General features: G+C 34.8%; 1 protein-coding gene across 3 annotated transcripts; it reads right to left on the bottom strand.

Annotated features, from left to right (window-relative positions):
* Positions 1-510: 510 nt before the first annotated feature.
* On the bottom strand, positions 511-27931 carry LOC126977987 ((2R)-3-sulfolactate dehydrogenase (NADP(+))-like). Of its 3 annotated transcripts, none has more exons than XM_050826717.1 (9): positions 27818-27931; positions 16355-16525; positions 13063-13251; positions 12435-12550; positions 10965-11063; positions 10303-10389; positions 9579-9687; positions 7248-7405; positions 511-694 (listed from the first exon to the last, which is right to left on the bottom strand). In XM_050826717.1, the coding sequence occupies exons 2-9, from the start codon at positions 16503-16505 to the stop codon at positions 533-535; spliced, it is 1071 nt and encodes a 356-aa protein (XP_050682674.1). In that variant the 5' UTR covers positions 16506-16525; positions 27818-27931; the 3' UTR covers positions 511-532. The 3 variants fall into 3 exon arrangements, with proteins under 3 accessions (XP_050682674.1, XP_050682673.1, XP_050682672.1); XM_050826716.1 differs by lacking the exon at positions 7248-7405 and adding an exon at positions 2027-2184; XM_050826715.1 differs by lacking the exon at positions 511-694 and adding an exon at positions 5725-5915.

The following is a 27931-nucleotide window of genomic DNA, read 5'->3' as shown; positions in this document are numbered from 1 at the left end:
ACATCAATTTCGCAATCAATTGGGCTATGTTTACCAGTGGGAGGCTGTTTTGCACAAGATGCCGGCAAGGCGGTGGGTACAACAACGGCGCCTATTTCTGCCGTGAAGCAGTAATGGGTAAGCATTATTGTGTTTCAGTCTGAAGGGCGACGTAGCTAGTGAAATTACTGGGCAAATAAGACTTAGAATCTTAAGTCTCAAGCTGACGAGCGCAATTGTAGCGTCGCTCAGAATTTTTGGGTTTCTCAAGAATCCAGTGCGCCACTACATTGTAATGGGCAGGGCATATCAATTACCATCAGCAGAACGTCGTCCCTTACTGTTATAAAAAATGCAGGTGACTTTGGTTGTCCTACGGATCTCCTCATTTTCTCGCAGGGAAACTACGAGCATAGCATAGTGAATTGCATACCTATATGTAATTATATATGAACAATTTTTTATTTAACTGACCTACACATTATAATAACTTGAGTTTGTTAATAGGTCCTACAATAATACAATTATAAACACGCTCCAATAAATTTATTAATCAGTCCAAAACTTGAAGTGGCTTCACCCCAATTCTCTGTGCCAACTTCATGTAAGTGTCTATCTGTCCTTGAGGATAGACGATGGTACCTCTTAGCCTGGAGGATTCTTGATTCTGCTTCTCTTTATCACCAGGTACCAGCACTGGTAAAGATGGATCGATCTGTAATACATATAAGCAGGTAATGAATGACATTTCTTTATTGCACTAAATATAATGTTACAATGTACACATGAATTAATAAAACACTCTTTATATGTGTAAAAATAAAACTGAACTCAAATTTACATAAGCTATTAAACTATTAAAATTTATTAATTATAAATCTTATCTTAATATATATAAATTACGTGACACGCAGTCCTTATCCCAATAAATGATATTTTATTAAAAACCGTCTCTAACGTATAAAATTCAGATTCGGGATATCTTTCTCGATTGGAAATAAACAAGGACGAAGTCGCACGCAAAAGTTAGTGTTTGAAAAGATTAGTATCTAGTAAGATTAGTATGTGGTGATAGATAATTTTATGAGATTTTTCGTTGAAGCGTAATCAGACGGTATCAGAGTTTTTACGTGATCTTTAGCAATTAAAGGACACGAAGAAACAGGGTCAGTAACAGTTATAATATGTAAACAAGGAACACGTGCCAAAAGAAAGTTGTTTGCGTCTAACTTTATGGAGTACAATGTCGTATGAATTATTCATTCATTCCACATGCTTATACTTGTGTGTACTCTGTGTAGAACACTATAATATGTATGTTAATAAAACCATACTTCATAACGTATTTCTTTTAGCCGCAGTTAACTTTGATTCTATTTTTTTTTAATTTTGGGAATTTCTAATAAAAAAAACATAACTCCGAAAAAACATTCATATGCATAACCCGGGACCTCTAGCTCAGTAGTCAAGGGTCACTAACCACTGGGCTATATGAGTTGACACGGTTCTTTTGACTTGTTAAAACAATTTAGTTTATATAGAGTACTAGCGGACTCGACAGACGCTGTTCTGTTATAAAAAAAACTCTTGCGGATGGAATTTCTTTGAATCCGTTCTTAGCTGATCTCTACTCGGCGAAAGGAATATTTCTACCAAATTTCAAGTCTCTACCCCTTATGGTTCCAGAGACATCGTGATGAGTGACTATATACGTGGAAATCTCTTATATATATATATGGATTTGAGTACCGCTATATGGTTAGATGCTTGACGGAAAGAAATCTTATGAATTCTTGCATTGGAATACCAAGGGCTAAATATTAAAATTATATAAATATTTGCTCTTAATAGTGATTTTCATTGGCTGACTGTTTACGACTTGTCAAACAAAATAGGTTACAGTAACATTAGATTCACTTACCTTTTCTTTCTTGCTGTATCTCTGTCAGAGATGTTCTTCTTTATTTCACGCTCGGTTGGTCTATTGGCTATTATATTATAAGTCTGTGTATGTAACTTTAGAAATTTTATCTGATTGTTTACTTACTGGTTCCATGCTCCTATAGTGATCCAGGCATTCCTTGACCCTGTGTCCAAATCCGGGCGCAAACCGCTGAGGATCAACGGCCACAAAACACTGACCGAGGTTCGGAGGGTCCTGCTGGGTGTAAGTCCACATCGGCACTTTATGAGTAGGGCTGGCACCTGGAAATTATTACATATAATTTAATCTCATTTGAGTAGGGTTATGTTTTTAAAGTGATAACCCTCACTTCTAGCACCCTCACTACACACAATATAGATATACATATTTACCAAAGTTTATTGTATGCTCACATTATTTTATACTACAGTATTTTGGCTGAAAATAGTGATTTTTAAGCTTTAACCAACGAAAACAACGGAGGAGGTTTCTCATTTGGACCGTACATTTATTTTTATGTGTAGTCGTGAATAACTTCGTCATTTATAACTCGATTTTAATGATTTTTTTTTAGTTGGAAAGCAAATACCCCGAAGTTGGTCCCATACAGATTTGGAAAAAAATCAAGTCCTAAATGTAGGAAGACAGGGGAAGATTGATTGTTTGCTCACTGATTATAATGTATTATCAGGCATAACTATACAGACTAGTTCGATTTTTAAATATTTATTTTTATTCGAATGGATATATTTTGAAGTTGGTCATTTTTTTGTCATTTATTTTGAATAAATAAGTAAAAATGTAGTGTATGATTTTCGATGTTCCAAAGATAGCAGGAAATCTTCATGATTTGGGGAAAGAAGAATTGTTTAACTCTGAATTTAACGCGTGCGGGCCACGGGCAGTAATGAATAAATGAAAACTACTGGATCGATTTTAATCATTTTTTCAGTGAATGACATTATTATGGCTATTTATTTTATACCCATGCGAAGCTGGAGCAGGCCGCTAGTAATCAATATAATGTAGTTATAATTGTTGTTATTTTTGGAATCGGTGTCATTCCGCTACGGCGCCGCTATCGCCTCTGGCCTCCTCACGTCGCGTGTGACACAAGCACATCTCACATATAACTCTGTAGCTTCAAATCTACCATGGCTGACACTGACTATATTGAAATAGGACCACACGGGAAGCACCAGTTTTCAAATAAAGAAAGAATCATTAAATTTGGTTCACCCCGTAGAAAGTCCTATTCTTTCTTTAATGTCGGTTAAAAAACTAAAGCTGTTACAAACGATGCACCTAGAGAGACAGTTCCTCGCAGTGCTCTGATGCCGTCGTTTAATCCATGATCGTCCGGCTCGCAGACTTGTAGGATAAATCTACGAGCTACGACCTACATTGTTTTATCTGTATTTTTTTATGGAAGAAGAATCACAGCTTTGCCAGCCGTTTATATGTTTGTACATGCTTCGGCGGTGAAAATGAGGACTCAGGACAAACAGTTTACGAATCACTGATGTTAAACGATCATCGTCGCACAAATTCCTTTGAAACACCAGAGAAATCACAGGAACATCTATTTAGGCGCGGTCATACCTCAATATTCGCAAAAGTTGGTTTCTTAGAAAGTCGATTACAACATAACGCAATGAAAATATTTCGGCGCAAAAAATACAGTAAAAAAACAAGGACTAAAAGAAAAAATTAAACCGAATCGAATATTTATGTTTAATATGAAAAATCCAATAAAAAATTTGGAAATTGCTACTCAAAAATAATCTTTGAAGTAAAAAATCTCTGAATTTTCAGCGAAAACAATATTCTTTTTTTAATGAATTTAATAGAATTAGTATTTTTCTAAAACTTAAACCGAACAATTATTTAATTTAATATGCATCTTTTGAATTAACAAAAGAAAACCAGTAAAATAAATTTCCATTTTCAGCTTAGCCACATGATCAACACAAATATTGTATTGTATTCTATTGGTTATAGCGTTTACAATCCTAGTCAGTCCGCGCCATAAAGAGATCGCAAAAAAGAATGCTGGGAGAGTTCATGAGCTGCTTATCTCTCATTTGTTTCTAAAGCGGTGGTGGTGTTTGAACTGACATCAGAAACAATTCTAAAGCAATCAATTTTGAGAAAATAAATGCCTTTTATGCCTTTAATTGCCGTTCTTTTAGAAAGATGTACGTGCTTCGAAGGTATCCATTCCGTCCTGGAAATACCACTCGAGGAAGTTCATTCTATTGGTAGTGCGGGAAAAGTTCCTTCAAATCTGCACAGTACAGAATACCATACATCCACTTGGAGTGTGCCCCTTAATCAGATCGTAGCAGCATCTTTTGGGTTAATATCGATGACAATAATATATTACAAATACATGTGGACTTTTTTTTGAAATAAAAAGAGGACGAGAAAAGCAGGACGTACAACTGCGCTCGTCACCTTGAGACATAAGATGTTAAGTCTCATTTGCCCAGTAATTTCACTAGCTACGGCGCCCTTCAGACCGAAACAAAGCAATACACATTACTGCTTCACGGCAGAAATAGGCGCCGTCATAATCTGGCCAGCATCCGATGCAAAGGAGCCTCCCAATGGTCACTACTTCATTATATCACAAAAAACATTTCTTTTCGATCAATTCAAACAGAGTTATCATTTTTAACATAGTTACGGTAATTTATACCGATATTTAATAACAGTACCGACATTAAAATATTACAAGTACATACACGGTATTAAAAGCTTTTTTATTCGTTTATAAGAACAGTTAGTAACCCGGTAACGCCGTAATGTAATTTATCAATTAATAGCAGTAATAAATGATGTTTTTGAAGCAGATGTTAATATATTAACAATAATTATCATATTTTTAAATCTAATTCTAACGGCACCTTTAACGACAGGTAAGACTGGGCCGGGCCAGTGGGCTTTGTCGGGCATCTGGCATTTTCTTTAAATCTAGTACTGCTTACACAAGGTTTACAGCGAAAAAGAAGTCAACTTGGTGCCAAAAATGCAAGAGAAGTGGCATTATTAAAAAAAAAATTGCCCAATATTAAATAATAAAATGATACGACCATATTAATGTCAACTTTTTTCTGCTCCGTGAAATATTCAGATTTTATTGCCATCAGCCGGAAGACGTCCTCTCCTGGAGAAAGGCCAATGTATTCCGGCGATCTTGAGCAGATCATCGGTTCATCTTGTCGTACCTACTTGGGCCTACCAACACTGCGTATTCGGGTACGTGGTCGCCATTCGAGGACTTTACTGCCCACTATGTGCCCTGCATACTGCCACATCAATTTCGCAATCAATTGGGCTATGTTTACCAGTGGGAGGCTGTTTTGCACAAGATGCCGGCAAGGCGGTGGGTACAACAACGGCGCCTATTTCTGCCGTGAAGCAGTAATGGGTAAGCATTATTGTGTTTCAGTCTGAAGGGCGACGTAGCTAGTGAAATTACTGGGCAAATAAGACTTAGAATCTTAAGTCTCAAGCTGACGAGCGCAATTGTAGCGTCGCTCAGAATTTTTGGGTTTCTCAAGAATCCTGTGCACCACTACATTGTAATGGGCAGGGCATATCAATTACCATCAGCAGAACGTCGTCCCTTACTGTCATAAAAAAAATGCAGGTGACTTTGGTTCTCCTACGGATCTCCTCATTTTCTCGCAGGGAAACTACGAGCATAGCATAGTGAATTGCATACCTATATGTAATTATATATGAACAATTTTTTATTTAACTGACCTACACATTATAATAACTTGAGTTTGTTAATAGGTCCTACAATAATACAATTATAAACACTCTCCAATAAATTTATTAATCAGTCCAAAACTTGAAGTGGCTTCACCCCAATTCTCTGTGCCAACTTCATGTAAGTGTCTATCTGTCCTTGAGGATAGACGATGGTACCTCTTAGCCTGGAGGCTTCTTGATTCTGCTTCTCTTTATCACCAGGTACCAGCACTGGTAAAGATGGATCGATCTGTAATACATATAAGCAGGTAATGAATGACATTTCTTTATTGCACTAAATATAATGTTACAATGTACTTAATAAAACACTCTTTATATGTGTAAAAATAAAACTGAACTCAAATTTACATAAGCTATTAAACTATTAAAATTTATTAATTATAAATCTTATCTTAATATATATAAATTACGTGACACGCAATCCTTATCCCAATAAATGATATTTTATTAAAAACCGTCTCTAACGTATAAAATTTAGATTCGGGATATCTTTCTCGATTGGAAATAAACAAGTACGAAGTCGCACGCAAAAGTTAGTGTTTGAAAAGATTAGTATCTAGTAAGATTAGTATGTGGTGATAGATAATTTTATGAGATTTTTCGTTGAAGCGTAATCAGACGGTATCAGAGTTTTTACGTGATCTTTAGCAATTAAAGGACACGAAGAAACAGGGTCAGTAACAGTTATAATATGTAAACAAGGAGCACGTGCCAAAAGAAAGTTGTTTGCGTCTAACTTTATGGAGTACAATGTCGTATGAATTATTCATTCATTCCACATGCTTATACTTGTGTGTACTCTGTGTAGAACACTATAATATGTATGTTAATAAAACCATACTTCATAACGTATTTCTTTTAGCCGTTTAGCAGTTAACTTTGATTCTATTATTTTTTAATTTTGGGAAGCTTTAATAAAAAAAACAACTCCGAAAAAACATTCATATACATAACCCGGGACCTCTAGCTCAGTAGTCAAGGGTCACTAACCACTGGGCTATATGAGTTGACACGGTTCTTTTGACTTGTTAAAACAATTTAGTTTATATAGAGTACTAGCGGACTCGACAGACGCTGTTCTGTTATAAAAAAAACTCTTGCGGATGGAATTTCTTTCAATCCGTTCTTAGCTGATCTCTACTCGGCGAAAGGAATATTTCTACCAAATTTCAAGTCTCTACCCCTTATGGTTCCAGAGACATCGTGATGAGTGACTATATACGTGGAAATCTCTTATATATATATATGGATTTGAGTACCGCTATATGGTTAGATGCTTGACGGAAAGAAATCTTATGAATTCTTGCATTGGAATACCAAGGGCTAAATATTAAAATTATATAAATATTTGCTCTTAATAGTGATTTTCATTGGCTGACTGTTTACGACTTGTCAAACAAAATAGGTTACAGTAACATTAGATTCACTTACCTTTTCTTTCTTGCTGTATCTCTGTCAGAGATGTTCTTCTTTATTTCACGCTCGGTTGGTCTATTGGCTATTAATAATATTATAAGTCTGTGTATGTAACTTTAGAAATTTTATCTGATTGTTTACTTACTGGTTCCATGCTCCTATAGTGATCCAGGCATTCCTTGATTCTGTGTCCAAATCCGGGCGCAAACCGCTGAGGATCAACGGCCACAAAACACTGACCGAGGTTCGGAGGGTCCTGCTGGGTGTAAGTCCACATCGGCACTTTATGAGTAGGGCTGGCACCTGGAAATTATTACATATAATTTAATCTCATTTGAGTACAATTAATAATTTTAACACATAATATATATACTAGCTGACCCAGCAAAGTTGTATTGTCGATATTAAAATCGCGATACAAAAGTAACTAACTGTTGATCGTAGATGGGTGAAAATTTGAAGTTATATGTATTTTTTAATGCTGACTCATAATCAAATAAATTAAAAAAAAAATGTCAAATAAATAAAATACAAAAGTTTCGTGTTCTTAACATTTAGGGGGATGAAAAATGTTGTTGTCCGATTCTCAGACCTACCCAATATGCACTCAAAATTTCATGAGAATCGGTCAAGCCGTTTCGGAGGAGTTCAATGTTTAACACCACGACACGAGAATTTTATATATTAGATATACTGTTACAGTTAAAAAGAAACAAAATATTAAATTTGAAATTGGAATCTGTCATGTTTATATGATTGTTCATTGAATTTTCTCATTTTAGCGCCAATACATTGTACAATATTTTGCGATATTAAAATGGAGAGGGGTTATAAAGAGAACAGAATCGCTGTGATTGCATTACACAAAGTAGGTATGGAGACAAATGCAATTTTTAATACTCTCCATACGCTTGGTAAAACTCTTGGCAGCCGCCATGATAGTTTGATATATTAAAATTCAAATGCTAAATTTATTTTATTAAGCTATTGCATAGCTTCTATCGCGGGCCTTGAGCGTGGAGACCAGAAATTCCGTAACGAAAATAACCTAACACTTACTTACTAGATGTATATAGATATTTCGCAACGGCTATTACAGTTACCATAGAACAGCGGTTATCACGTATGCTTTTTGTGCAGAAGGTCCCAGGTTCGAGCCTGGGGTACGTCTTGATTTTTTTAATTTCTTTATTTTTTTTTATCACGCTTTTTTAATTTTTATTATTATGTCAAGCATTTTTTTTTAGTTTCACCTGTCCCGTTGTCTGTCTGTAATAAAATCTTGCAAGTTGAATTTTACTCACTACCCGTTTTCTTTTTTTTAAATTAATTTTATCAAAAAAAAATATATTGCATAAATAAAATAAATAAATAATTATAATTGCATAACTTGATAAAAAATGCTCTGCAATAGCTTTACCGCGGCAGTCCCCGAATGCCACACGTCTTTTATTTGTATTGTAACAGTATTTATAGCCAGACCAAAGTATACAGGCCGTCCCAAAGTTATGGGACATGAAGGGAAAGTACCTTAATTAACGTAGATAGGGTATTTTACTGAAAGAAGACTTTATGTTATTTTTAAAAGTTAGTAATTTTGCATTCAAAGATTTTCTAAAAATTACTTGCCTCGTCTGGTAATCGAACCGACTTGAATGTAAAAAAAAAACACCCCATCTTCGATATTTAAGGTACTTTCCCTTCATGTCCCATAACTTTGGGACAGCCTGTATATGTGTGCGTTCATCCTTGGTATATTTACCAAAGTTAATTGTATGCTCACATCATATTATACAATGTTCGGCTGAAAATAGTGATTTTTAACCAACGAAAAAAACGGAGTAGGTTTTTCAATTCGACCGTACATATTTTTTATGTATATTCGTGGATAACTTCGTCGTTTATGAATCGATTTTAATGATTTGTTTTGTTGGAAAGGAGACCATGAGTTCGTTTGATTGTATACTCACTGATTGTAATGTGTGATCAGGCATTACTTTATACAGACTAGTTCGATTTTTATAATTTATTTTTATTCGGAAGGATGTATTTTGAAGTTGGTCTTAGAACAATTCGTGATCGGGTGCTGCTTGTGGTACCAGGTCGACCTGTTATTGCTAATAAATCATTGTGGGAGGCTCCTTTGCACAGGATGCCGGCTAGATTATGGGTACCACAACGGCGCCTATTTCTGCCGTGAAGCAGTAATATGTAAGCATTACTGTGTTTCGATCTGAAGGGCGCCGTAGCTAGAGAAATTACTGGGCAAATGAGACTTAACATCTTATATCTCAAGGTGACGAGCGCAGTTGTAGTGTCGCTCAGAATTTTCGGGATTTTCAATAATCTTGAGCGGCACTGCATCGTAATGGGCAGGGCGTATCAATTGCCATCAGCTGAACGTCGTGCTCGTCTCGTACCTTATTTTCATAAAAAGAATTCGGATGTTCACGACTGGGTAATGAAACCGACTTACCAGAGAGTCCACTGCAGAACACCTCGACCATCGTGCTGAGTGCATATCCCTTGTATCCGCTGGTTTCCTCCGGCCCACCAAGCGGCATCAGACGGCTCGAGTCAAACGCCTGACAAAAACATATTAGCAAAAACGAATTCTTACATATTTAAGGGATTGTACACATGCAAAATACATGTAGGTGGTTTGATTTGATTTTTTTACTGTTAGTTATATTTGAAAATATAATATTGGAAATGTACATACTTAACATTAAATTAGATAATGTGATGGGCAAATAAGTGAATTTGCTAGAAACTGTCATAACCATAATGTTAACAACAGGAACAAACATAAACTTATAATGCCTAATACTCGGCTAAGTCGAGTAAGCAATTCTTCTGTGGAGCGATGTATACGGTTTTACAACAAGATCCCAGAAAATATTTAAAACAAATGTATAACGAAATCGAACAGAATTGTTAAAAAACGTTTGTGTGGTAAAGGTTACAATAACATAAATGATACCACTTGGGAAGAGCGATCGCCAACACGCTATTAAATAATAAATTTATTGTATAATTTTAAATTGTAACTATATTTTTATAAAAAAAAAAGAAGCCCGCTGAGTTTGTTGCGCCCGTTCTTCTCGGGTGTGAGGCATCACATGTTCATCATAAATTGAAATATAAATAGTTTAACATAAGTCGTTAAAGCATTAATATACAAAATCCTGTCAGCTTACCACTTGGGGATCTGTGGTGGGTTTGTAGTCGGGTCCTAATGCCCATCCTTCAGGTATTTTTTCTCCTTTCTTGATTTGTACTTCAACCTGTAAGAAAATATTTGAATTAACAATAAATAACTATAAATAACGGTTATAATAACGGTTATGATAACCGTTATTTAAAGCAATTAGTTCTAATGTAGTAGCATTTAGGTTATTTATTAAACTTAATGTTACTAGATTTGTATGTTCTTTTATACAATATAATTATAAGTTTTTATATGGGCCATCGCTACGATATTCGGTCACTAGATTATCATTCCATTTCGTTATCTCAAACTTTTTTATGGGCAGCTTGTGAACTGGAAATGTGCCGCAACTTTATTAAGTTAAGTCTATTGATGACAAAATATCGATATGAGTAGGTACTATATAAAATTCTATTGTCACAATGTTAGTTGCAATACTCCTTCGAAACTGTTTGATCGATTTTTATAAAGTTTAGATTGTATATTCTGTAAGTCTGAGAATTGGATGTAATCTTGTCAAGATGCCACGCACACAAGCACCTAACAGTTGCCGTAATAAAAAAGCTATTAGGTAAAAGTTCTTAGGTAGAGCGGTATCTAGTTGGAGCGCAATGGAGACTAATCCTTAATCTAAGATAGTAAGTTTGTTACCTTCCCCATAGCAGCAGCTGTGGTCGCCATATCTACGACGAGAGAGTCTCCTCCGGCCGCAGGACAAGCCATGGATATTGGATTGGTCCCGTTCGAACTCTGAAATTCGTTTGATAACTATTATATTAGAAAAAGTAACGAGAAAAATGTTCATTTATTGAGTGATACGCCCTGCCCATTAAATACAGCGCCACTCAGGGTTCTTGTAAAACCCAAAACTCTGAACGGCATCAACGCAACGGCGCGGGCGCTTCACTTTGGGACATAAAATGTTAAATAAACCATTAGATAATTTATACGTTTAAATAGAGTATCTTGCTGTTAGACAACGCATGACAACAGGACAAATTTATTACTTTAGTGTTTATGACTGCTACGTCTAACAATCGCGATGCCTCAGCCACTTTGTTTTAGCATGCGTTTGCTGAAAATAGAGGCTAACCCCCTTAATCATAATAGTCTGCTAACTTAAAGCATTGCTAATTCTCACTCTGTCTTCTTCTATTGACCTAAGTCAGAATGAGAAAAAACACTCCTAAGCGGCTGTTTAAAGTTAGCAGACCATTATGAATAAGGGGGTATAACAGTTTGCCGTTTTTTTGACGTGTTTACAGAAGCTGTCACAGTATATATAAGACGTATGAATTACCTAATTATCAGCCCAGTAATTTCACTAGTTACGCTCTTCATACCGTAACAATAATGATTGTATACGATATATTGGTTCACGATAGAAAAAGGCGCCGTTTTAGTATCCATATAACTTCCCACTGGTACAAACTTTTCTTGTGCACTTTTACCACAGAGTATGTTTAGTTATATGACTTAAACTACCGCCTACGTATGTCATTATTGAAAGAATTGAAGAATCTATTCTCCACTCTACTTTAAAAGCGTTATAAACTCTCAAGATAGAATCCCAGGTTAAAAGAGATACCTACAGTTAAAGCTGTAAGTAATTTATAAAAACGTTAAAAAACTATATAATAGCTATTTGTGGAGGCTTTTAATTGGCCCATATGTAAACATGTAGTTATATATTTGTATTGCTGGCTGTAAGCCACCATATATGCCTTTCGGTGTCAGAGTCGCAAGCAGTTCTTTGGACACGTCTCACGGAGTGAGTCCATCGAAAGACTCATCGTGCAGGGCAAGGTGGAGGTCACCAGAGGGCGAGGAAGGTCGCCCATACGATGGACCGACCAAATTAAGTCTACTGTAGTCCATTGAACGAATGTACCAGACTATCAGCCAGCAGGGAAATGTGGCGAATGATCGTGGGTGGAATCAAATCTGCCCCAAAAGATATCACTTCGTGGTGACCACGACGGCTCTGCCAAGAGTGTCTCGAAAAAGAAGAAAATTCTTATATATATGTCACACTTACCAAATTTCTTATACAGGGTGATAAATTGCTTCCTTGGCAAGTAATCTACTATTAAGGCTAGTATAAATATAAAGGAAACTTACGTTTTTCGCTCGTGTGGGAACCATGATTGGTGCAGAATTTGTGTATGCCATTCCAATCAAACCATGTCTCTCAGCCTTGATAGCCCAGTAGCCGGCCATTCCGAAATGATTACAACCTAGAAATTACATGCAGTTTATTTAACTATGCTAATAATTGGAGAGCCGGTGTTTTTGTTATACTGCGAAAACTACTGAACCGATCGGAATAATACTTATACCATTAGATGCAGCGTGTTTCGGAGAAGGTTTTACTATATGATATGTTTTCACTTAGAAATACCTATATGTATACTCACAATACAATAATATCAGTCGATGACATTTCATTACTACATATGACAAGTGGGCGCGGAGTATATAATATAAATTAATATGGCAAAACAACGTTTGCCTGGTAACAATATAATTGTTAGTAGATCCTGTAGATAGAGCCACAACCTGAGAGTTGAACAAGACATACTCAGATTTACGATCGATGCGTCACTCGAATAGTTAGCTCAGTTGGTAAAAGCGCTCGCACGGAACCCGACAGGTGCGGGTTCGAGTCCCGCATCAATCATAAATTTTGGCTACAAATTTAATTTCTATAATTAATAATAAATGTGTCAACAGATAAGTATATTCTTACGTTTCGCAGCCACCCATCCAACACCATATTCTTTAGCTTTCCTTATAGCTATATCCATACAGAAACTGGCTGTTGTTGCACCCAGACTGTTACATCCGTCAACCCAGGCGGTCGATTCTGATTCCTTCAAAATTACCGGCTTGGCCTTTGCGTCACAAACTCCATTTTTCATGTCATTGAAGTAAAGTTCTGGAAAAAAATTCGGTGTGAACATAAAACTACACGACAACGTCATGCTTGCTAATCGTAAAATGATGAAGCTGCAAATGTTGAGTTTCTTGCCACTTCTTCTGTCGAGCTTAATCTTTACCAGAATCTTAATCTATATATATAAGAGATTTCCACGTATATAGTCACTCATCACGATATCTCTGGAACCATACGGCGTAGAGACTTGAAATTTGGTATAAATATTCCTTTCGTCGAGTAGAGATCAGTTTAGAACGAATTTAAAGAAATTCCATCCGCAAGAGTTTTTTTTTATAACAGAACAACGTCTGTCGGGTCCGCTAGTTATTAATATTAGTAATCTTAATTTTTCGACGGACAGATGGACTTTGAAGCAGTAAAGTCCTCGAATGGCGACCACATACCGGAAGACGCAGTGTATGTAGGCCCCCTACAAGATGGACCGAAGGTTTTTCAAGAATCCTGAGCGGCACCGCATTGTAATAGGCAAGGCGGTACATGAGTAAATTAAAATATGGCTCAACGTCCGAAGTGGTGTAAGGGTAAAATGTCTAACTCTTGTAACTATTCATAAGTGTCATTTCTTTAACCAAAATATTTGAAGTGATTTTAATTGACATAAGTAAAAAAAATGCGTCTTCCGGTACGTGGTCGCCACTCGAGGACTTTACTGCCCCGACGGCAATCTGTCCGTCAAATTAAGTGCCCTGCCGACTGCCACTTCAGTTTCGCAACGATTTGGACTATGCCGGTAATTTTGGTTCTCCTACGGATCTCCTCATTTCTGATTCGATCTCGCAGGGAAACTCCGAGCATACCCTATTGCCCACTAAGTGACCATGAGCCTTCTCATCAGGCCCAAAACCTTCGTCTTCAGACACTGTGGTATTTGGCACTATAATATAATATTTTTTTTTAAATAATATAAATAATAATAAGCAAATACAAGGCTACATATTATACCAAGATAAAAATTACGGCAATCAATAGATATAATGATAAGAATAACAAAGTAAATGTTATCATCAACAAAAAGTTTGTAAACAAAGAGATTAAAGTGTATGTAATAAAACCTCTTTGGTTGTAAATAGTAGATATTTTTATTACCTCCTCTTATAGTATTGTTTGATATATTTTATACACTTTTTTAGGACTGTATATATGTATATATATATATATTTACCTAGAATAGGATGCTTATTTATTTATTTATTAAGGAAACGAACAGATACATCACTATAGTAAAAAATGAAGTTAAATCAAATATAAAAATTACAATATTGGATTTATCGTAGAATAGTTTCACTTAGATCATATTTTATACGTCTAGATAGACTATGACAGCTGTGAAAACGTCGAAAAAAATAGACTTTAGAACTAACCTCTATTGTGAGCAATTCACGCACACTAACACAAAGTGTCATATAAATCGCGAGTATAAGACGTAGCTTGTCACGCACACTGAACTTATATTCCTGGCCTGTTATTATCGGATGTCTAACAGCCAGAGACTCTATCTAGTCGTATAAATTATGTATTCAAAGATGCATGGTTTTAATAAGAAGTCCCGATGCCTCTTTCTGGAGAGAGATGAGTGAAAGAACGACGATTAAGAACAAGATCTGCCTACTCTTATTATCAATTGATTGCATCCGTACTTTAAGTAATTTTAAATTTAATTGCTCAACTGGTGGCTTGGGCACGGGGAAGGGCGCTGGTGTGGGACGCGACTTTCGTCGACACTCTGGCTCCTTCTCATGTCCAAGTTACGTCAGTTAGTGCTGGGGCTGCTGCTTCGACTGCCGAAGACAACAAGCGTCGCAAATATGTTGGTCTCAGTGAGACATACATCTTTATGCCCTTTGGTGTCGCGACACTTGGCCCGTGGGGCTCAGAGGCGCGGAGAATGTTCAAAATACAATCTTCGCGCCTCAATAAAGCCCCACGGAGAATGTTCAAAATACAATCTTCGCGCCTCAATAAAACTACTGGAAACCCAAGCGCTGGCAGCTATCTCAGTCATCGGATCAGCCTAGCTATCCAACGCGGAAACGCTGCCAGTATTCTTGGTACCCTTCCACCTAATGATAGTTTTAATTTGATGTAGCATTGTAAATAAAAGATTTGTTTTGTTTGAATAAATAAGCGTCTTATATAATTGCTCAAAACATTATACCCGTTCTGAAGATACATTCTTAATTCTTGTTATTAGAACAAATTAAACTATTAATTATTGTTTGTTATAGGCAAGATCATAATATAACGTTCATAATAATTATTTAGGCCATTTATACAATTTTCATAACAGTTATCGGGTATTTCTTAACATATTTGTATTTTTATACACTTTAAATTAGCTTCACTTGCATGTTTGTAAAAGAGTGGGTTGCTTTTTAAGATATTATTAAATTAATAATTGTTCTACCCCACGCTTTTTTTATTTTATTATATTTATTTTTACACTATTTTCAATTTAAATTTATTTTCTATTTTTTACTTGAATTTCATATAAAGCGTGCTTTTTAGTTGTTTTCATAAACTATTATTTATTGTTTGGTATTTCCGCTTTTTTATGTTTAATTATATAATATTTATTTGTAGAACAGTAACTATATTCACTATTACCACAGTAGACATATGTCTACTGTGCTATTGTTATACATTTAAGTGAAAACTTTATTGGCCTATGTGTTATAATTAATTATATATTGCTACTACCTGACTCGACAGACGTTGTTCTGTAGATAATAAAAAAAATACTGTTTTATAGGAATTTGCCAGTAATATTTCAAAACATCAAGAATTATTTCGTAACATATGCTCCTTGTTGTTAAAATGAAATTGTTTCACAGCGGAACTGACAAACCGTGCGTCACTGAATTCTCTCATAGAAAATATGTCCATACAAAACAAATATTGGAAATAAAAATAATTATGGTTCCCAAATCGATATAAAAACTATCCTATCTCTCAAGTTGGACTAAACTGCACTCCATGAAGTAATCCCCATTTAAATCCGTTCATTAGTTTAGGAGTCCATCGCGGACAAACAACGTGTCACGTAATTTATATATAATAAGATGTAAAATACTAAAGTACTTACCAAGCCTATTAAGTCCATGACTGAAGTGTCCCACCAGGTCTGCATGAAGGAGCAGAGCCGCGTGGGCTTGGGCTTCAGGGAGAGGTGCTCCTCCCGCTACCAGACTCTCCTCCATAAACCTCTGAACCTCTTCCACACGGACTTCTGGCATCGCGAACTCGTAAGCACCGACTGTCTCAACAACAAACACAGAAATACATTTATAATGTGCATTCAGTTAAAACAGATTGTATTTAGCTAATGGGTTCATTATAATAACGTTAATTTGATTTAAGATTAACTTTTTAATGTTTGTTTTAAAACGATGTCTTTCTTAACAAAAAAAAGCAGCCAAGTGCGAGTCGGACTCGCCCATGAAGGGTTCCGTAGCAGATAAAAAACATAATTTAAAATTTATATAGAAAGGAAAATGATATTAAATTATTTAAATGGAAAAGGCAAAAAATCTTTGCTTCAAATCATACAGCGCGAAAGAGCTCTCATCATTTATTTATACGTATTAATAAAACACATATTTTTTTTTAGTTTTATCATTCTCTTACTTTAGAAGTTACAGGGGGGGGGACACATTTTACCATTTTACTTTGGAAGTGTCTTTCGCGCAAACTATTCAGTTTAGAAAAAAAAATATATTAGAAACCTCAATATGATATTTGAAGACCCCACACGTTTGATGAAAAAAAAATTTTTGAGTTTCAGTTTTCAGTAACCCCCAAAATTAATATTACTTTTTTTATTTTTGTGTGAAAATTTCAATGCGGTTCACAGAAAAGATCATACAACAGTATAGTTATAATAGTTTTAGACTGACAGACAGTCATGACGAATCTATAAGGGTTCCATTTTTTGCCATTTGGCAACGGAACCCTAAAAAGGAAAGACATTAGTACGTGGCGCGCGAGGATAGCACCGGGGATTCCTTGGTAAGAGTTAACGGTTCTATTGTGCCTAATACGTCTTTTATAAGGTAGGTAAATAAACGGTTTGTTATTTTAAAGTGATATCCCTCACTCCTGGGAGTATACTGCGCTCTTACCAACTAACGGCTTACCCAACCGTTCTGGAAGGTAAGCCGAGAGGCGCGGGTTCGAATCCCGCATCTTCAATCAATTTTGGTTCAAATTAAAGATGTATAGGTAAGTAAAAAAAAACATTAATACTATAAAATAGTGTGATAGTGTGAAGGTAATTAACCTATCTTTCTACAATATATTTGAACCGATTTTGATGAAAATTTGTATCTATCGGATTATAAAAGTCATAGATAATTTATACGTCTAGATAGAGTCTCTTGCTGTTAGGCAACCGATAAAACAAGCCAGGAATATTAGTATAGTGTGCGTGACAAGCTACGTCTTACACTCACGATTTGTATGTCACTTTGTGTCAGTGTGCGTGAATTGCTCAAAATAGAGGTTAATTTAGATTCGTTTTAAACTCAATGTCATAGTCTGTCTAGATGTATAAATGATCTAAGTTAAAAGTAATAATATTTTAATTTGAATCCATAACCCATAATATTTAGCCTGTCTTTCTGAATCCTGATAATTGAATAAAGTGTTTATTTACTCTCTTTATAGACGAAAGTTGCCTGTACTCATTGTTATAAATTATGTGTATGTATCATGTTATGTCATATCTTATATCTTTAAACGGCTCCAATGATTTTCATAAAATTAAGTATGCAGGGGATTTCGGGGGTGATAAATCGATCTAGCTAGGTTTCAATTTAGAAAAAATGGTTTTATCCATGTTTGAATGAGAAACAGCTACAATAACATTAGAATACAAAGGTAAATTTCGCCACTATATACAAGACTATTATAGCTCAGATGGGACATTGGGTGATCCGGAAAGCAGAAGACCCCGGTTCGAATCCCGATGTCCTATTAGTTTTTTTTTTGTTCAGTTCAGTTTTGTACATTCTTAAAAATCCGAGCAAGGCTCGGTCGTCCGGATATTAATTATTATCTTAAGTATCTTATGATAATATTCATATCAGGTGTACTTTCTGGAGGCAGTATACAGTAGATAGTCGGAGTTTTATCTATAAAGCTAATATATAACAAGACTGGGAACCAGCGCTTGATAATTCGTTCCAACAGGTATCACCAAAATCTCCTTTCTAAAAATACTGGAATTAGTAATAAAAATGAAAAACCTCATAATATTATCACATACTATAGAAAATTTGATCCCTTCACTACGAATAGCTTGTGTGTGTGTGTGTGCAAAAAAAGTAACAATAAGTATTTCAAAATATTATAAACTATGATGTTAATTCCGCTAAGTTTCACTCTATCACTGCGACATGTTTTTCGCCTCATGAGGCATCACCTGGAGCTGTTGATTCGCATTCGGGTTATTTATAATATATTTATTTTCGCAAATAAAAAATCAATTTTTTATTTCTATAAGTTTTTAGCCTCAAACTTTAACTAAGGTATGCCTAACTCTCTGGAGGTCAGAATGGTGAGAGTTAAAACGTAAGTAAGTTAGATAACGACAAAGAACGTAAACAATAATCTTTTTAATAATGTTTTCTAAAAAAATATTACATTATAATATCTTTTTTCGTACATGATTTTAATGCCTTAGTAAATAGAGCATCTATTAGTAACTAATGCATCCATTAACTTATCTATTAACAAATATTTTATTTCAATTCCTAAACTTTGAACTTCAAATAAAACTTCACGAAACCCCAATAAAAGTGAGCGTGTTTCTTAAATATTTTTTTGGTCATAGCGACCTTCTTCTTAACTATTCAGTTAAATAAATAGGAATCTATTAGTGAAGTTAATCAGTCATGAACGAGCATTAAGATTTTGTGTTCGTCGTCACAGTCGACATAATTTCAACTGTTTTTTCACTGTAGCAAAAAAGAATCTACTGATAAATTCACAAGAACAGACTGGCGTTGTTTCTATAGATCTTTCTGTGCAATGCATGCGTACGGAATGACAAAATAAAATAACTCTTATTACCACACGTTAAAGCTCATGCTTATCAGAAAACTATATGAATTTTAGACGATTCATTTTTTTTTCTGAGATTATTTATTACATATTCATTAATTTATTTCCAGTGTTTTTGAAAATATTATATCTGCTTTCCTTACGTATTTTTTAAAAGACATAATTATGTAAGGTGTAGCAGAAAAATGATCCTGAATGAAGCCCCATTTCGTCAATTTTGTGTGAAGAGGTAACGGATAATCGGTTTTACGACATAAAATATCAAAATATCAAAGCAAAAATTTCCCGCTAATTGGAGATAAAGAAGTAATCTATTTGTGGCAATTTTTAGTTTTGTTAGATTTAGTTTTATTTCATCACAAACTCTACCGAAAAATATCTTATTTTTGTCGGATTCGCAAACGCGTCCTTAAGTACAACAAAAAGATTTGAATCTACCCTCCGCACTAGTTTTAAAAACTGTATTGCGGCAGAGTTAACTCGCCCTCTCAATGTTATCGTTTAAATAAGATAGTATATGTAACACCTTAAGATTAATCACTACATTTTTTTGCCAATTTATTTATATATTATATAAAATACATAAATTGAAGTAGATAGATAATATTATAATATTTGTTCTATACTATATTTTAATATTAATATGTAATTTTTTCATACTTATTAAAATAGTATTATGCAATTCTTGTATGTATATTATTATTTTTTGTAATTATATTTGTTAATTGCTATATGGGGGCTTTAATAGGTTGTTTGATAGCTGGCCCTTAGTTAAAGTCACTTTTTTATTCTACTTGCTGTGATCCCTGATTTCCACTGCATTGACTAGTGTAACCATATTAGTTAGACTAGTGTAAGGGACGAGCAGGACGTTCAGCTGATGGCAATTAATACGCCCTGCCCATTTCAATGCAGTGCCGCTCAGGATTATTGAAAAACCCAAAAAAACTGAGCGGCACTACAACTGCGCTCGTCACCTTGAGACATAAGTTATCAAGTCTCATTTGCCCAGTAATTTCACTAGCTACGGCGCCATTCAGACCGAAACACAGTCATGCTTACATATTACTGCTTCACGGCAGAAATGTGTAAGCATTACTGTGTTTCGGTCGAGTTATGACACTCACAAGCATTGTGGCTTTCTATCGCTAACGGAATTTTCAAAATCGGTTCAGTAGATCCAGAGATTACCCCCTACAACCTTACAAATTTTACATCTTAATAATATTAGTATAGATTTAGAACTAGTATCTATCTATTCTATCTATCTACTTATCCGTGACTGCTATTCGTCCGACTTCCACGAAATCTCTTAAAAATTAGGGGTCACCCTGTCACTTAGTATTATTGTAAAACTCAAAATTCTGATCGGCATCGCAATTGCAATCGTAGAATGGCCAGCAACGCTCCTGTGATTCCTCTGGAGTTGCGAGAGAATGTGGGCGTGGTGATCACATAACACTAGGTGACCCGTACGCTTATTTGTCCTCCTTTTTCCATAAAAAAATAGAAATATAGATAGTGCTTAAAAACCACTATTTGGCGCCTTAAAAAGGCGCTGCTGTGGTGGGGGACCTTATCAAACAGGCATCCTGTTTTATAAAGTCCATAAAAATATATCCCACCCGGGGCCGGTTTTAGCGGAGTGCAACCGGGGCTACTGCCTCGGGGCCTCCACAAGATAGGGGCCCCTACAATAAAGAGAGACAGACTTCGGAATTTTGTTTTCTCGGAATTAAGCTCGTAAATTTTCGTTCGTTCAAAAAAAAATATTTCAGATAATTATTGTTCCCGATTATATTTATATTTTTGTTAAATATTTAAAGAATCTATACTTGGTTCCACAACAAAATTATTACTGAAGAACTCTACTAAAACAATGTGCATTTTATTTGGAAAATAATTTGGGGCCACGGGCCTCCACTGCTTTATTGTTCCGAAGCTTCCAGAAACTTAAGTCCAGTATTTATTTATTTATTTATTTGGAAACAAATACAGACACATCCTTAAACATACAGTAGATAAAGTAAAAATAGAAATATGGACACAAGGGTGTCTCCTTAAACAGTTTCACTAAGTACACTTAATATTTAAATTTACACTTAAATTACACTTAGTTGCAGACAACCAGTTAATAAATAAATGTAACATAATGCAGTTGTAGACATTGTTACAATTTAGATGAAATTACGTGATTTCTAACTTACTCTGTTTGTGCCAGGATTTGTTTTATTCTGAGTTTGTAAGTTGCTCCCCACTATTCAATAAAAGTTTCACTTTAAAAACGACACAAATACTACTTTTCTACCCTGAAGTAGTAAAATTGTACAATATAGCAAATTGATTAAAATGAAATTTACGCACTTTTTATCGTTGATTGCTATACTTGATAAACAGCTCTATCAAAAAACCTTCGCGCCATTAAAAATATATAATGCACTGCGTATGCGAGAATGTGAAGACTTGTGGGTAAATGTAAAAATAAGAAATTCAGATAACCTATTTGATGTTGTTCATAGTTGCTCTATATATATTTACCTCCTCCAACCAACAGCTATATTAGTTATTGTTATAAAATACAAGTTTGTTGGAACACGAAATAAGTTCGCAATTATAGCGCCTAAAATATATCAATAGCAAATGTTATTTGACGCGTCACATATCATTCAACTGTTTTCTTTTTTATTGTTAAACTAGCTGACCCGACAGACGTTGTTCTGTATATAATAAATAAAATAATGTTTTTATATGAATTTATCAATAATATATCATAACATCAAAAATTACTTCGATAAACATGCACCCTGCTGTCGTAATGAAATTGTTTCACAGCAGAACTGTCAAATCGTGCGTCAATAAATTCTCTCATAGAAATGATGTATGGACACATCAAAGGAAAAGCAAATTTGTTGTTTTTATTTAATTTAGCAGCATTTTCCTATTTATTCACCTTTTATACCTTCTCTCACAAATAATTCAAGACCAAAATTAGCCAAATAGGTCCAGCCGTTCGCGAGTTTTAGCGAGACTAACGAACAGCTATTCATTTTTATATATATAGATAGATTAAAATTGGTTTTTTTATTCGTATGAAACCCTTATTCATTTTTTTTCCTACGCAGGTAGTAACTTAACATTAATGTTCATTATTCAAGCGCGAATGTATGTATTATAAAGCATAACAACACCAGAATTTCTACAACCTCCTGTGACTGGATTATTTCGTTTGCTGAGTAAATCAGAGGCATGGTTTTCTAGTAAGGTAGGTACTGTGGATCTAACTAGTCGTAGTTGAGCTTTAGAATATGAAAGATTGCTTACCGTTGCTATTAAGTATTTTTTTTATGATAATAAGGGACGAGAAGAGCAGGACGTTCAGCTGATGGTAATTGATACGCCATGCCCATTACAATGCAGTGCCGCTCAGGATTCTCAAAAACCCGAAAATTCTGAGCGGCACTGTAATACAATAGCAACGGTAAGCAATCTTTCATATTCTAAAGCTCAACTACGACTAGTTAGATCCACAGTACCTACCTTACTAGAAAACCATGCCTCTGATTTACTCAGCAAACGAAATAATCTAGTCACAGGAGGTTGTAGAAATTCTGCTGTTGTTATGCTTTATAATACATACATTCGCGCTTGAATAATGAACAGTAATGTTAAGTTACTACCTGCGTAGGAAAAAAAATGAATAAGGGTTTCATACGAATAAAAAAACCAATTTTAATCTATCTATATATATATAAATGAATTGCTGTTCGTTAGTCTCGCTAAAACTCGAGAACGGCTGGACCTATTTGGCTAATTTTGGTCTTGAATTATTTGTGAGAGAAGGTATAAAAGGTGAATAAATAGGAAAATGCTGCTAAATTAAATAAAAACAACAAATTTGCTTTTCCTTTGATGTGTCCATACATCATTTCTATGAGAGAATTTATTGACGCACGATTTGACAGTTCTGCTGTGAAACAATTTCATTACGACAGCAGGGTGCATGTTTTACGAAGTAATTTTTGATGTTATGATATATTATTGATAAATTCATATAAAAACATTATTTTATTTATTATATACAGAACAACGTCTGTCGGGTCAGCTAGTTTAACAATAAAAAAGAAAACAGTTGAATGATATGTGACGCGTCAAATAACATTTGCTATTGATATATTTTAGGCGCTATAATTGCGAACTTATTTCGTGTTCCAACAAACTTGTATTTTATAACAATAACTAATATAGCTGTTGGTTGGAGGAGGTAAATATATATAGAGCAACTATGAACAACATCAAATAGGTTATCTGAATTTCTTATTTTTACATTTACCCACAAGTCTTCACATTCTCGCATACGCAGTGCATTATATATTTTTAATGGCGCGAAGGTTTTTTGATAGAGCTGTTTATCAAGTATAGCAATCAACGATAAAAAGTGCGTAAATTTCATTTTAATCAATTTGCTATATTGTACAAGTTTACTACTTCAGGGTAGAAAAGTAGCATTTGTGTCGTTTTTAAAGTGAAACTTTTATTGAATAGTGGGGAGCAATGCTGGACTTAAGATTCTGGAAGCTTCGGAACAACAAAGCAGTGGAGGCCCGTGGCCCCAAATTATTTTCCAAATAAAATGCAATTTTTTTTTTTAGGAGAGTTCTTCAGTAATAATTTTGTTGTGGAACCAAGTATAGATTCTTTAAATATTTAACTAAAATATAAATAATACGAACGAAAATTTACGAGCTTAATTCCGCGAAAACAAAATTCCGAAGTCTCTCTCTCTTTATTGTAGGGGCCCCTATTTTTGGAGGTTCCGAGGCAGTAGCCCCGGTTGTACTCCGCTAAAACCGACCCCTTTGTAGTTGGGAGACTTTTTAACACAGGATGCCTGTTTGATAAGGTCCCCCACCACATCGGCGCCTTTTTATGGTGCCAAATAGTGGTTTTTAAGCACTATCTATATTTCAATTTTTTTATGGAAAAAGTAGGACAAATGAGCGTACGGTTCACCTGGTGCTAAGTGATTACTACGCCCACATTCTCTCGCAACACCAGAGGAATCACAGGAGCGTTGCCGGCCATTCTACGATTGCAATTGCGCTGCCGATCAGAATTTCGAGTTTTTCAATAATACTAAGTGACAGGGTGACCCCTAATTTTAAAGAGATTTCGAGGAAGTCGGACGAATAGCGGTCACGGATAGATAGATAGAATAGATAGATACTAGTTCTATATCTATACTAATATTATTAAGATGTAAAATTTGTAAGGTTGTAGGGGGTAATCTCTGGATCTACTGAACCGATTTTGAAAATTCTGTTAGCGATAGAAAGCCACATTGCTTGTGAGTGTCATAACTCGACCGAAACACAGTAATGCTTACACATTTCTGCCGTGAAGCAATAATATGTAAGCATTACTGTGTTTCGGTCTGAAGGGCGCTGTAGCTAGTGAAATTACTGGGCAAATGAGACTTGACAACTTATGTCTCAAGGTGACGAGCGCTACATACATAATTGCACTACAATTATTGTAGTGCCGCTCAGAATTTTTGGGTTTTTGAGAAATTACTGCTTCACGGCAGAAATAGGCGCCGTTGTGGTACCCATAATCTAGCCGGCTTCCTGTGCAAAGGAGCCTCCCACTGGTATCTAGAGTAATGAAAAAATTTATGAGTGGGTGTTAAGTTAAGAAATTTGGCTATAAAATAACGGAACCAAATTAAACTAAATATACTTAAATACTAGTGATATATTAATTTAGGTTCATAACAAGGTAGACACTGCCTAATTGCCAATATGATATGCACGCCCCTGGTGTAAATGAATATGTATTTAGAGGCTGTAAACTGAATTATACTTACCGCAACTCTCTTTTAGGTTTTATTACTATTTTTATTAGGTACGATAAACTTTGATGGTCTAACTCAGTGTTTTTCCATCTGTGGGCCGCGACCCCTAGGGGGGTCTCGATGCCTTTCTTGGGGGTCGTCAGCAGAAGGAAAATGTATACAATAAAAACGAAAAATTTGTGAGAAAGATGGCTTTGTTTAATTTTCACTATTTCATTAAATCGTTGTTCTATATTTGAATTGTTAAAAATCAAATGTTTTCCTAAATGGAGCCCATTGAAAACAATGTCAGTTCACACAGGTATGAAGTGGTGAATGGTATCTTTAGAGCTTCCCTTGTCAGCTCTGTATAAGAATATCCAAAACACTCGAAACGATTTCGATTTTCGAGAAAAAGTCGATTTTTTAAATAAAATTGTAAATTATTTATCTGAATAACAAGGGGGTCAACAGAATTTTTCAAGTTGTAATGGGGTCGCGAAATAATTAGATTGAATAGCACTGGTCTCTTAATAAGGTTAGAAATAAGTAAGAAAGAAATATATTTATTTGTAACAAACAATATTTACATAATAACAAAATTATAAATTGGAGTGTTTGTCACAAATTGGTCACACTTCAGCATAATGCTGATTACCGTCGCAACCAGCGCTGATCTTCCAGTGGGACCACTAAATGACGCCACACACGAATGACATAAGTTAATAAGGTTTCTTTCAGTACGAGTAAGTTTGTGTTGCACCCAAATATCTAGCTTTTTTGTACATAGCTTTTTTCAAATTAGTTAAAACTGTTTTGTGGTCACTCTTCAGATTTTCAGCAACGTGATTACTACAAATATGCCTATCTTGAACCACTTTGTTGATTGTTTCACGGATTGACAATGCTTAAACCAAATTTGTACCTACTAACGCACATAGAGATAAATTACTACCTTCTACTGTCAGTAATTAGCTGTCAATAATCTGAAGCTATCCCAATATACCCGATAAGTCATTCCTATTGCCTTATATTGGGACGCGTGAATTGCAATTTCCATACAAAATTCTATCGCTGCTGGTAAGCTATGCGTCGTCCCATTGACAGACTACGTGTACGGATAAGGTGAGTTACCGTCGATAAGTTTATTATGACAGAAAAGTCAATGATAGTTACGATTTTTATCATATAATTAAGTAAGAGATAGACAGAATATTGGGAACGGCCGAAAGAGCGCTTTCGCAATACGTCCGAACCGATCCTTATCCGAGAAAATATTTAATAACTATTTTTAGAAATCTAATTTTAGATTTAGAAAAAAAACCGGTTGACGGAAAGAAATCGAATGACGGAAGCCGGATATAGTGCATAGAGTACCATAGAAATAGTTCTACGAATACTTCGGACCGTGTTTTCACGGTTACGGATCGGAGAGATAAGAGTGAGTAGTATTAGTAACGTTTGCGTTGAATTATTTCCATTTTTGTCATAAAATTTTTAAATGTTTAGGTATTCTTCCGTACATTGAGTCATTTTGACACAAAGAAAAACGAAATGAAAAATAGCTGGAAGTAATAATATAAAAATTCCCTTTATTAGATAGCAATGATGTTATTACACATTACAATGCCTACAAGGTACGATAAAATTGTAAAATAAAAATTTGTTTACAAAAAATACTGACTTCAGACATGATGAATACTTTTATAGTAAAGCGAACTAAAAAAATAGAAACTATTTCCTACTTTTTAAATAAAAAATACTAAAAGCATGTTTATTAGTTTTTTTATACCATTATTTGTATTAAAAATGTTCTTTGGTATTCGATAATTTCCTTACATTAGATAAATCGGTTAAAGATAATGGTTGAAATTTAAAATTAACATCATTTCCTCCTATATTGACGATAGATGAATATGTAACATATAAATTAACAAAAATCTTGTTTTGCAAATTGAAAAATGTAATCATTTTATCAAATTACTGTATTGTCATCGGTCATCGATAAATCTACGAAGTGAAGCAAAAACGCTTTTTGCTGCGAGCATGAGGCGAAGTGATTTAAATTTCGAACCCCACGTGACCATACATCCGGGAATCATACCGCGTTAAAAAAATAAACAATGCGATCCGGTGCGTTCCGAAACTAATTTTGCCTAGCGTATTATCTCGTTGTCACAAAAATTTATATGTTACTTATCGGAATTTAGATTTATAAATTTTACTAATGCCTTTTTAAAGACTTAATATTTAAAATAAATACTAGTCAAATTGTTTCTCTTACTATAACCTATAACACTTTTCTCGCTAGTCGAGGTGAAAAGTTGTATGAGAGCAATTTTTTTTTTGTCTCGTGCCATTAAATCACTCACTACCTCAGTAGTCTATATTAGAATTAAATAATAATAAAATACTAGACTGCTTTGCCAATTCGTGATTTAAAGTCAGCACTCGCAGCAAAAAATAGCTTTGCTCACTTGTTGGACAAATAACTATTCTCTGCAACCATAACCTTACCTAGCGCTACGGTTGTGTGTTGATGACTGACAATAAAGTCATTGGCTCATAAATATTTTTATCGATAATGCTTTAGATATCTTCACTATATCCACGATAAGATCCGCAGAAACTTACAAGATTAAGTTCAAAACATACCTTCGTTTTAAATTAGACGTCTATCTCACTGCAAACCTAAAAACTATTGTCACACTCGCGAATATTAAACAAGAGTTACACGAAACACATCGATTGAATACAATTATGATAAAC

The sequence above is a fragment of the Leptidea sinapis genome, chromosome 46 (assembly GCF_905404315.1).
Source record: "Leptidea sinapis chromosome 46, ilLepSina1.1, whole genome shotgun sequence".
NCBI classification, from domain to species: Eukaryota; Metazoa; Arthropoda; class Insecta; order Lepidoptera; family Pieridae; genus Leptidea; species Leptidea sinapis.
This window is presented reverse-complemented; position numbering and strand designations above follow the sequence as displayed.